Raw genomic sequence first — 13,119 nt, forward strand, 5'->3', positions numbered from 1 at the left:
TGCTGAGATCTCACATGACATCATGCATTTGACTTTAGAGAGTCCCCTCTTAATTTTTTTTCGCGATTTAAAACAGTTGCCCTACTTCCGTTTCTGTGACATGCTTTGATCAAAATTGCCAAATGATCAATATTTGGAGCTTATTTTACACACCCTTTTTCTTGTCTTGTTGAAATTAGCCACATTGAAAACTCCATGGAGCTCTGTTTACCTTTTGTTATGACATGATAGCAGGGGCATGTTATTTCTCTATTGAAAGTACCTCTGGATCCTCGCCCATCCTTGTTGATCATGTCATGGACTGAGAAACTCAGTGAGAGTGCACTTCATATGTAAATTATCATGCCTCACTGGTACAGTGGGGTGGAAGTGAAAAGTGGCTCACTCATGGCCGCGTTTTAAAAAATAGTCCGATAACAAAAGATTTACTCGGTTGTTTAGTTCCACACAAAATTGGTGGGCTGGTACTGCAGAGCCCCATCTGTTTGTATACAAGCTATTAAAAAGTAGTCCCCTTTAAAGCATGTTCTTATCGCCAATATACTGGTGTGAAGGTGCCAAGGGATGGCTGTGGCTCAGTAGGTAGAGCGGGTCGTCCAGTGACCGAAGGGTAGCTGGTTCGAATCCCGGCTCCGACTCTCCGCATGTCGAAGTGTCCTTCGGCAAGGCACTGAACCCTGATTTGCTCCCAGTGGGTCTGGCAGCGCCTTGCATAGCAGCAGTTGTCCATTAGTGTATGAATGTGTGTGTGAATGGGTGAAAAGCTTTGTATAGCGCTTTTGGCACTGTGATAGTGTAGATAAAGCGCTATATAAGTGCAGTCCATTTACCATTCTGTGTCAAACTTGTGCTCATAACACACAGCAGTTCCACATTCTGGCTGTTACATTCTCCCCAGTTTCACATTGCTGCACATCGTGTGAACATGACCCTTCGTTACGGTTGATGTCTTCATCTCGCTACACCAGTGGCACCGTGATGCATCATGGCGATGAAAGGGAGATAAGGCTTTTTAGTCAACGTCGGAATCACATGAGTGCCGAACAAAGACGGGCCTGTCTCACTGTCCTCTGTTTGTTTGATTCAGCCTGCATTTGTTTTTGCTTACAATATGCCGCGCGCAATAAAAGCCAGGACAATTTGTGAAAATTGTCCCCTCAGCACCAGCGTAGCGATGGCCCACAGAATGTGTGTCGCCTGTCTCCCTGCCTCACGAGGATACACAGGTCCGCTGTCAAAACTCCCCGAGAGACATGCTGAGATTCCTGCCGTCTCCAGGTGTTACATCAGGTCAGCTCAGCTTACACTAAGTTTGAGGTGTTATGCAGTGTCACAGTTGTGGCCTCCATAAGATTGCACTTTAACCGAGTAAGAATGTGTGTAACATGTTAGTACTTATGCAAGGTAATGTTACTATGACTGTAGGACAGGGAGTCCTTGGTTTACAACAGTGTCAACATAGGATGACAATTGAGGTTACGAAGAGTGCGCATCGAACTAGTTTTTCATGCAAATATTTACTCTACAGTGGTACCTTGACTTGCCAATTTATCGTAATTTCTCGTGTATAATGCACATTGTTTCCCTAAAAAAAAATGCAATAGTGCGCATTATACATAGGTATAGGGGCAAATGGGGAAAAACTTTCACATTTTATAAATGTATGCCGCCATCTAGTGGTTATGAAAAAGCTGTACACTTTCATTCCAATATGCCACCGCCACCTAGTGGTTATAAAAAAGGTGTAGCCTACACTTTCATTCCAATATGACAGGGGTACGTACGCACATATGTAGTTTTGCTCATAAGTTTATATACCCTGGCAGAATTTGTGAATTTTTTTTTTTTTTTTTTTTAATGACTGAACAACAACCATCCTTAATTTCTTTATGGTTATGTAAAACCGACATCAATGTGTAAAGGATATCACTACATGGGCTCAGGAACACTTCAGAAAACCAATGTCAGTAAATACAGTTCGGCACTACATCCATAAGTGCAACTTAAAACTCTACTATGCAAAGCAAAAGCCATTTATAAACAACACCCAGAAACGCCGCCGGCTTCTCTGGGTCCGAGCTCATACAATGTGGAAAAGTGTTCTGTGGTCCGACGAGTCCACATTTCAAATTGTTTTTGATAATTGTGGATGTCGTGTCCTCCGGCCAAAGAGGAAAAGAACCATCCGGACTGTTATGGACCCAAAGTTCAAAAGCCAGCATCTGTGATGGTATGAGGTTGTGTTCGTGCCACTGGCATGGGTAACTTACACATCTGTGAAGGCACCATTAATGCTGAAAGGTACATACAAGTTTTGGAGAAACATATGCTGCCATCCAAGCAACATCTTTTTCATGGACGCCCCTGCTTATTTCAGCAAGACAATGCCTAACCACATTCTGCACGTGTTACAACAGTGTGGCTTCGTAGTAAAAGAGTGCGGGTACTAGACTGGCTTGCCTTCAGTCCAGACCTGTCTCCCATTGAAAATGTGTGGCGCATTATGAAGCGTAAAATACGACGACAGAGACCCCGGACTGTTGAACAGTTGAAGCTGTACATCAAGCAAGAATGGGAAAGAATTCCACCTACAAAGCTTCAACAATTAGTGTCCTCAGTTCCCAAACGTTTATTGAATGTTGTTAAAAGAAAAGGTGATGTAACACAGTGGTAAACATGACCTTGTCCCAGCTAACAGAGGGGTTTTTTGGTGAAGTCAGATGAAGATATGTTTTCGCTCGAGCTTTCTTCATTTTAGTGTGAGTGAATTGAGCACTTCCAAAACTTGTAATATTACAAATAATATTTGGCTTATTCATAGTCAGCTGATCAAAGCTCATAAATGCACAGCCGTGAATCTAATGTATTATGTCACAAAATGCTAAAATGCTAGTTTCATAACACACTGCCATTGACGGCTTTAGAAGTCAAATATCCATGTTAACTGGGAAGGCTGGCAGTGAATGAGTTAAGTGAAGATGCACAAAGGCTGTTAATGGTTTTTTAATTTTATTTAATTATTTTATTAATGCCTTATCTTTGATTATAGTGAATTTAAGAAATAAAAACTTGATTATAGAAAGGAAACCAATTAGGCATTTGTTATGAAGTGAAAGCTCTTATTTTCTCTTTTTGTATTCATAATTACTCTTTAACCAAGCAAAAATATAGTTTATCCAAATACTCAATTGTTCGATAGAATTTTCAGTAGGATACTTGAGTTCTAAAATATTCGTTAGCTGCAGCCCTACATTAACCTCAACAACAACATGGTCACAGGGGCTCAATGTGAAACACAACCACAACCTTCGGGCTGGGAGACGACCACTCTACCACCTGAGCCAGGGCACCCCGTATTGTGTCATCATTGTTCTCTTCTGAGGCAACATACTGACATTGTACCTTGGTGTTACGCCATTGACATCACATTGAGTGTCCGGCATCGAATACAAGCTGCACCAAACAAGCCTAAAGGAACAGCTTTAAAGTGATGAGTCTCATGACATTCTATTAAAAACAAAATTTCGGGGGTCACTATGAATTGGATGACCTGATCGACTATTTCAGGAAGTGTTTTTAGTTTTTATTGACACACAATTGCTGTCCAACCAGCGGTTTGGTGTGTTCGAACAGTCTCTGATGGGATGAAATGATTATTACGTCCACATTCCAAACATTTCTCCAGACCTCTCTCCCTCCTCCTTCTCCTCTCTCTCCCTCGCCGGCTCTGAGGTCAGAGTCAAACATTCCCAAAACTGTGACTGAGCACTTTTGCAGAGCTAAGACTTGCGCTCTGCATTTCCTGTGTCACGGGAAGTGCATTCCTTGAGTCAGACAGTCCCGTTGAATAGCACAAAGTGTTACTGCTAGTTCCCGTTTCCCCCCGAACACTTCCAAGATCCTGTGTGAACTAGAAAGGCCTTTCTATTCACACCTATTAACAAATAAATCTTGCCTTTTAAAACCCCCAATTGAAATGACTTTGGGATGTGGTATTAAGCGTAAATAAAAACAGAATACATTGTGTACACTCTGTTTAACCTATACAGAGTCCGACATTAACGGTAGCCCTGGACCACCATGCCGCTGTCTCGGGCTACCACTCGCGTATAGACGCTGGCCCGCCCGGGCCAGCACAAATTTCTAAGTCACCGTAAATATTGACCCGCCGAAAATGGCCCAAAAGTGTATTTTCAGTTGCGGGTTCAATACTTTTATCACCGGAAAATCCCGTCCGAGAAAGGACGCAAGGAAAAAAACGTGACCGCCACACATTACTGGATAAATGAGCACGAATTAGCCTCAAGTCGATTGCCAAAGCTAACGGCGCTAGCATTAATTAAGTCATACGAGAAGCAGCGGGACAAGGGCAGCGGCATAAAGTGAAGCTTTATTGCCAGATTATTATGCCCAAAAATGTGCAGCGAAACAACTGTGTGCTAATGAGGACTTCATTCATCAAAATAGTAAAATGCGCACCAACCATGACACTCCACGGCACTGTCATAGCACTTATCGAATTTGTTGCACAATACAGCATACGAATCATAGAGGTCATAAAAACGTCTATGGAGTAAATAGCCAAACATGTCTTCACATGAAGACGATCAAAGCTGTTAAAAGGTTTGGGGAACGCAGCCTTTTTTTATTTATATACACGTAATATATAAATAAATGTATGTTGTGTATTATTTACAAAATAATAATTAAAGGTAAATAAAAATCATAGCGCGCACGCACATAAACACACGCTGCTCCCTTAAGCTTAGCCTCCCACCAACCAGCCAATATTTTACAATATGCATGTACATATATATATATATTATCTATAATGTACATAGTGTGGACAATATCAAGATACAAGCTAGAGCCTTGTTGGAATGTCAGTAGGTAAATATTTTATCCATCCATCCATTTTCTGTACCGCTTATATTGATTTACTAGTATGTTAAGCAATGTTATTAATTTGTGAAATTGCAATGCCTTGATTTTAGTGAGACTAGTATACAGAGTTATCACCATGAATGCAATTGTATTCATCATTTCTTAAAGGGGCTTAATTAATACATCATAAAGATGCCAAATACAAAATAATCAGGAAAAACATAACATAGCGGTATTATATCATGATTATACGGGGCCAGTACAGGTACACGTTCCAAAAAAGCTGGGACAGGGGCATGTTTACCACTGTGTTACATCACATTTCCTTTTTACTATACTCCATAAGCATTTGAGAACTGAGGATACTAATTGTTGAAGCTTCGTAGGTGGAATTCTTTCCCATTCTTGCTTGACGTACAACTTGAGTTGCTCAACAGTCCATGGTCACTGTTGTCGTATTTTGCACTTCATAATGTTCCACACATCATTGTGTCCCCCAATGATCCTAGGAGCTAAGTTGTCTGGGGCTTTATGCCCCTGGCAGGGTCACTCATGGCAAACACGTCCTAAGTGAGGGACCAGACAAAGCACAGCTCCAAAAACCTCTATGAAGATGAAAAATTCAGGACGACGTTTTCCCTTGCCCGGACGCGGGTCACTGGGGGTCCCCCTCTGAAGCCAGGCTCGAAGGCGAGCGCCTGGTGGCCGGGCCTGCACCCATGGGGCCCGGCCGGGCACAGCCCGAAAGGGTAACGTGGGTCCCCCTTCTCATGGGCTCACCACCTGTGTGGGAGGGGCCATAGGGGTTGGGTGCAGTGTGAGCATGGCAGGGACCTGGGCTGTTTCCCTTTATTGTTTAAAATTTTATTTATTTATTTTTGTAATTACTCCACCCGGTGTATGTGTTTTAGCCCATGCAGGACAAGGGGAAAGGAAAAGGTCTTGTGAAGAATGACGCCCTGGAACAAGAAGACGCTCAGAACCAGGAGGTGGTGGCCTTCTGCAAAGACGTTGTGAGGTATGATGACCAGTAGGGTTGCACGATATTGGGAAAATAAATGACATTGCGATATTTCGTTTTATTTATTTGTTTAACCTGCAATATACATTATTTTCTTTGTGAGCTAGTTCAAAGTTCAGTTCATCGTTCCAAAAACACGGTATGACAGGAACAATGGTGAAAGGACATTGATAACTTTGCAATCCTCGCAGCTCTGGCTGACTATATCAACGAAATGATTTATCTACTCTTATGTTACAAAACATAATACATTCCATATTATCAGTGTGAGCACAGTGTTTTAACAAAAACATTCTGATGCAAATAATATTTTTCCTAGAAATAAATTTTTTCAAGTATGTACTGTTTTATAAAAGAACACATTCACTCCTATTTACGCAGTGTCCCTGAACGCACCTCGCACACTCACACTGCCCAGTTTCATTCTGGAGTGAAATAGGAAATGCTGCATGAAATGCAGCAGGCATACATTCTTTCTGTTAGCATGTCCAAATAGGTCCCTCTGCTGGTCAATTTTAATATTAGTTGATTCACTGTTTAATATTCTTTAACAACATCATCTATATTGCACACATGTACATCGCAATGACAATGCTCATACAAATATCGTGAAGCCGTAACGACCAGGCAGCATCACCGACTCTTAAGTGTGAATCAAAACTGACCATTGTCTGTTTGAAGGCGCTTTCTTATTGAGTGTCTTCTTGCAGCCTCCGCTCCAAATTCCCTCACGGCGACACGGCCACAAACCCCGGCTACATCCGCAGTCCCGTCATCGCCCAGAGGGACGCCGGCGGGGACACCAGCTGCTCTGTGAAGGTGTCTATTGAGATCTCCGACTCTCAGCAACCCGTGACCTTTACATGTGACGGTAAGCGGCATTCCTTGAGAGACAAATCTTTTATATCCCAAATGAATTTGTTCCCTGATGATCTTTTATTACATTAAGGTCAGGCAAAAAAGGTCTCTATGCCTTTAAGAGTGAGTGCTAGCTGATAATGAAGCACCGGAGGAGGAAATCAGCCATACTCTTCACCGCTTCCCCAGCTATTTATTTATTTATTTTATAAATTTCTCTCTGTCTAATGTGAAGTACACTACGTTCCTTTTGTGCACCTCAGTTGGGAGGAGCCGTGTTTTTGCCTCATCTCAAGTCCTTCGAACAATTTTGGTTCCCTTCCCAGAAGAGCTGATACCAGCTGACCCTTCACACACTCCGGACAACAAGCGCGCTCCTTGGCCTATTGTGTGACATAAGCGGGAATACAGGCAAACCGGTAATCGGGCCTAAATTGATCCCGATTCCCCCTTTCTGATCAAAGTCTGCAAAGGTGCGACAGTTGCTCAATTATCTTATTTTGGTGGGGTGTGCTTTTCTATGCGCCACACCAGTAGTTAATGTTAAAACTGTTCAATAGTTACGATGGTAAATCCTTGTGTGGAATCAACTAATTCACGGAGTCCTGGATTGTGACAGAAACACAGTGGTAGCTAATTAGGAAGGGGCCTGAAGCTGGCGCAGTTGCCAGACACGAACACACTGGTTGTGTTGACCGTTTCTATAAAGCCTCACAAATCATTCACCACAATAAAAATGTGAAGGGGAGAAATTTTACTGCTGATGTTTCCTTGTCATGTGTGGGGTACAGTGTTCCCTCGTTTTTTCGCTGGTCATCATCATCTTCTTCCTCTTGGGCGCCCCGGAGGAAGAAGATGATGATGAGCTTTCGCAGGGGCACAGCGCTTCGGCGGCATCGTAAGGGCTTTCTTAACTAATAAAAAAAAATTATCGTTTAAACAAAAAAAGTTATTGTGAACACAACAGCGTGGACAAGACTGGTGAGAAACAACAAGGGAAGATGCAGGGTGAGGCTGCGAAGATGCGCAGCCAATCAGCTCACGGGATCAATCCACACGTGCTCTCATTGGTCGATGTCACGCCGGGAACCAATCACGCGCCTTGTATGAGTGCCCGTACAGTACAGGCATGTACAAAGCCTCTGAGTCAACTCTTCTCTTTGTTTGGCATGCAGGGAAACCTTATCTCACGTGCATAAACCTGAGACAATGCGTCTTTCCGCAATATGGCTGCCGATATGGCTGTATTTTTTATATGAATATTTTGGAAAAACCCGTGACGCACTGAAGCCGCAAAACGTGAAGTGCGAAGTGGCGAGGGAACACTATCTCACAAAAAAAGAAAAAAACCACTGTGTCTTTCTGGCTCCTTGATGCTCAGCATTCAGCCACTGTATGCTTGCTGGGTGTTTAGAGCATACTGTCAATCCTGCCGACAACTGATTTCCAGTAATAGGCCTCAGCACTGTCGTGTCTTCCCTTGCTCAAGACAAAGAACCTTCCTTCCTTCCCAACTTCCCATAAGGCACTTTACCAGCTTCCCTACTTGACCTCATCAACCCGCCCAGTGTGTCAAGTGCCGATCTAGTGTCATCACGCCAGGCTGCTCTCAAGCGCGGTACACTTCCCCAGTCCAGCTCTGTTGGAAGAGGCGGGGTTGAGCAGATGTGTTGTATGATGATGATGGTAACTGTGCTGAAGCATGGTACAGTTAAACTTTACATTCCGTTGTAATTAATTGTCTGATGACAAATCAATGGACTGCATGGTGTCTAGCTCAACACAACATAAGTGTACCATAACGTCTTTAAAAGTGGAATGTTAGGGATCAGATATTTAGGGACCCTTTGCAATTCAAATGCTGTTAATTGAGGAGCTCCTTCCTCCAAAAATGCCCTTCTGGAATTTCTCTCGCTAGCTCATAGGGGCCAACAAACTGTGGCACCTCTTAAAAACCTGGTTGGCGCCCACCATGCCTTACCCTGACTTTGAGCTACAATTCGGGGCTGAAAAGAAATAGCTTCCATTCCTTTGTTGGGTGGAGGTCTGTTATTACTGGATCCGGGGTGGTCTTCATCTCTGTGAGTGCCGGCGCTTACTACCGCAGTTTATTTTTGGGGTAGAGCCTTATCTGGCTTTGCATCTGTCCACTAACACAGCCACTTTAAAAGAAGCTAGTGTACAAAAAAAAAAAAAAAAAACTGCTTTGTGTCAACAATTGCACCTAGAGTACAACCTATTCTGCTAATATCCTTCAACAACACACTGCAGCTGTATTTCCATTGAACTGAGAACAGGTTTGGTTTGGAATATGAGCCCATTCAAAACATGGCATTTAACATATGGTATGGTAATGTATGCATTCACTCGTCACAAAATCAGATACACATGTATGGTTCAAAGAGTAATGCATTGCAAGAACTGTATTTAAAAAAAAAAAAAAAAAATCCACCTTTATAAAGATAACTACAAAAACATGGCGGACCACAATGTATCCCGCCGGAAATCTTGTGGATTTCCTCATACATTCCTCTATGAAAGTAAACGTACGGCCTCTACCAAGGCACGACAAACACCCTAAACATGCCTGCTGCCTGACTCATTTGATTGGAAAAATCATGAGATAAAGTTCCTTCCAGTCGTCTTGGTGCCAGTAATGCGCAGTTCAAATTTTTTCGGCACAGCCCATGGGTCACAGGAAATTACCGGTAGGTTGCTTTCACAAAATCCTTCTCACCAACCAACCATCAAAGGAAAATTAAAATGTAAGCTTTCGCCTTGTGCTTTTTACACTTGGAAGGGGTACCGGTACTTAAGGAGGAGGTAGACTACCGAATGGCAAAGTTTTGAATCTTTTTGGACCTAAAGAACTCGTGTAAATGCTCAAAATGGCACCATGTGTAAAACTTAACTGACCTATTTTTCACATTTAAAAGTATCGCTTGCGTACCTAATAAAGCGGTGAGTGTTCTCACTAATCTGTTGACAGTAGAGTGTAAAATTAACAATTAAATAGTTCACCATGAAGCCACATGTACTCAATATTATTGTCTTGCCTACTTCCCACACTTCCTCTGCTGATGTGTTTAGTAAAACAGGAATTAGGTCTTTTGTAAATCGTTTCCACCCTCAATGCCTCTGCTGTTCCCTTTTAATTTCCAATCATCTGTTTATCAGTTGCTCTTTTTCACACTCCAGTGAATTCTCCAGTGGAGCTCCTGATCAGTCAGACCCTCTGCTGGGTCCACGATGACCTGGATCAGGTGGATTTCTCCAGCTACCTGCTCAAAGTGTGCGGCCGGGAGGAAGTACTGCAGAAGTGAGCTCTTAAATGACATCCCAATTTCACTGGCAGTTGTCTCATGGCGCCATTCCATTTCCCTTCCCAATTATAAGCACCCATTCATTATTATGGTCAGCGTAACCTTGTATCTGTGTTGTCCCGCGCCGCAGTAAACACAGCCTGGGCAGCCATGAGTACGTCCAGAACTGCAGGAAGTGGGAGAATGAGATCACATTACAGCTTCTCTCTCACTCCACCATGAGACTGGACCTGGCTCGCACTGTAAGTCATTTCCATGTCCACCGAAATGTCCTCTTTAACCTCACTCCCAGCGCTGCCATTCATCTTCATTTCCAGTGCGGAGATCCTGTTCACTCGTCCGTTTTTTCCACAATCAACTGCTTAATCTTTCCTCTTTTTTTGTCCCAACTCAGGTGGATGATGACAACGTGTCCATAAATTTGGAGAAACACCTAAGCTATGTAGAGCGACCGTTTAAGGAGACTGCCACTAGGTAAGAAGGCCCTACACTTGTGTGAGTGTAACTTGTGTGGTGTACATTACCAAGTAATGGGTAAGGTTAAGCAAATGTTTTTTTTTTGTACTGTGGATAAGTGATATTCCTGCCACTTGACAGCTGCTGAAAGTACCTAAAAAGTAACTTTTTTCTTACTTACTTTTGAAATCAAGTAATCAGTAAAGTAACTAAGTTACTTTAAAGCTCAAGTAATCAGTAAAGTAACGAAGTTACTTTTTCAAGGTAACTGTGGCAACACTGTCAATCACGGAGTCCGTGGATTGGTCAAACTCCTTGTTGATATAGAAGGATTTGCCATCTGAAATATTGAACAAGTTTAACATTTACGAATGTCGGTCTGGCCGTTTTCACGGAGGAAAAATGACTCTTAACCCAGCCCACACTAGGGCTGCACGATATTTCGTTTGAGCGTCTTCATTGCAATGTACGTGTGCGCAATAGTCAAATCGCAGGTTCCGCTGTGATATTGGTGTATTGTGCTTCAGATTGAAATTACTGTAGGCAGCTGCGTGGGTGCCTGAGATGCGTTCAGGGACACTGCGTAAATGGGAAATAATGTTATTTTGTAATACAGTACATAATTGTAAAAATTCATTACTAGGAAAATTATGTGTATCAGAATGCTTGATTTAAAACATTGTACAATCACACTGTGATAATATGGAATTTATTTTGTTTTGTAATATAATAATAGATAAATTATTTTGTTCATATTGTCAACCAGAGCTGCGAGGAATGCAAAGTCATTTTATCATCGTTCCTGTCATGCAGTTTTGCATCTTTTTGTCTGTTTTTGTTTTAATTCCTCATTACAAAAAAAACACACAAAAAAACACCATTGAAGCAATGTTTTTCCTCATGTTTTTGAGATTGTAGGGTGAAAGCTGCAGCTGGCTACTTGTGTGCACTGAATGGGTGGCAACAATGGGGAAATGAAATGCCAGTATTTTGAGGATAATACTCCATCAGCAACATACAGTATTGAAAAATAGAAAAGAAATATGCACTAGTTCATTTTTGGAGCGGTGTACTTAGTTCAATATTTTGTATTATGAACGAGTGCATTTTTGGAATTTTGAACTGAACTAGTTCGTGTAGAAAATGAACTTTCCCAACATTGAGCCTGCATTATTTCATTTTGCAATATATATTGCGAGTTAAAAAAAAAAAAAAAAAAAAAGTATTTTTTTTTTTTTCCCAATATCGTGCAGCCCTACCCCACACCACAGTATAATCGCTCAGGATAATCTTTTGGAGACCTCTGACAGTTAGGCATTTCCTGACTCTAATCAGAACAGAGGACAAATGCTCATTCGTCTTGATTATAGGTATATGTGTACCCACTTAAATTAAGTGGAGGGTAAATTTAAGGGGGGTCCCGACACTAAAACGTAAATGCCCACTGGAAGCCATTGGCCACACAAACTATACATTTTTAGATATGTGAACTGTGTTTTTAGGTCACTAAAAGCAGTTATAAAAGTAACAAAATCATCCCTTACACATTATTCCCCTCTTCATCAATTTTACCACTGTTGTGGATGTGCCTTTTTCCAGAAATTATTTTCTTTAGGCCTGTGCTTGGAAAAATATTCTCACAATTTGGGTTTGTAGCCCGTTGCCTCTTGAATGCACAGGGATTTAAAAAATATATATTTTTATCCCGATCGGGTGGCAGTTTTATTTAGCCTAGAGTGAGAAAAGTACTGTTCATAAATTCTCACAGCGTACAAGGATGTAATGTCACCCTTCTCTTTGCCTCTGTGCCTCCAGACAAGGCTTGATTGACTACCTGGAAGGTTATCACAACCAAGTCAACATCTGCCTACAAAATGAGGTGTGTCATGAAAATGAAAGTTGAACAATGTATTTTCGAGACTTAGCAGGACTTGACTCGAACTTCACAAGAGAATTGATGAAACTGTCGCACTCTGCCATTGCAGTACTCATTCCTGGTTTCCTGTTGAGCTTTTGGCTACAGTAAAGCTAATGACATGATTACGTTTCGTGGCTGCAACAGTGCAAACTGTGCAACTTTTTTAACCCACTGATATACTACATGCTAATGGTAGCACATGACGTGTCAAGGCACATTTTCCACATAACAGCACATAGTTGCTCGCTCTGTTAGTACACCCAGTCAACACATATGTATCTCTGGATTCAGAGTACCCAGTACAAGACTGTGGACCGGGTGATGCAGACGGTGAAAAACTTCTGCTGCGCTCTGGACGAGGTGGAGACTCAGGCTATTGCAGAGGGCGTCAAAAGGCTACGACACTCTGTCAACCTGCCCAGGACGCGCTCGCCCAACGTGAGCTTTACAACACAACCACATTGTCGTTTGTGTACACACTCCATAAAAAATTAACATGCCTTATCTTTTAGATGGGGTCCCCGTCACCTGGGAAGGCAGCAAATGGTAAGAACCATACACACCTACAAACTACATTTAAGTGAGCCGTCATTGTTATATATTGTAACTATAACGGCACCCAGTGATGTTTAGACCATCATGAAGGTTCAACTAAAGTT

General features: G+C 42.1%; 1 protein-coding gene across 1 annotated transcript in view; it reads left to right on the top strand.

Annotated features, from left to right (window-relative positions):
- The window catches only part of pik3c2a (phosphatidylinositol-4-phosphate 3-kinase, catalytic subunit type 2 alpha), a 44,195-nt gene that overhangs the window by 11,780 nt on the left and 19,296 nt on the right, over window positions 1-13,119 (top strand). Inside the window, 8 exon segments of the mRNA XM_061678305.1 lie at window positions 5,796-5,902; window positions 6,616-6,776; window positions 9,962-10,082; window positions 10,217-10,328; window positions 10,481-10,560; window positions 12,358-12,421; window positions 12,752-12,898; window positions 12,973-13,006. Coding sequence (XP_061534289.1) covers window positions 5,796-5,902; window positions 6,616-6,776; window positions 9,962-10,082; window positions 10,217-10,328; window positions 10,481-10,560; window positions 12,358-12,421; window positions 12,752-12,898; window positions 12,973-13,006 — 826 coding nt within the window.

The sequence above is a fragment of the Phycodurus eques genome, chromosome 5 (genome assembly GCF_024500275.1).
Source record: "Phycodurus eques isolate BA_2022a chromosome 5, UOR_Pequ_1.1, whole genome shotgun sequence".
Lineage (NCBI taxonomy): Eukaryota > Metazoa > Chordata > Actinopteri > Syngnathiformes > Syngnathidae > Phycodurus > Phycodurus eques.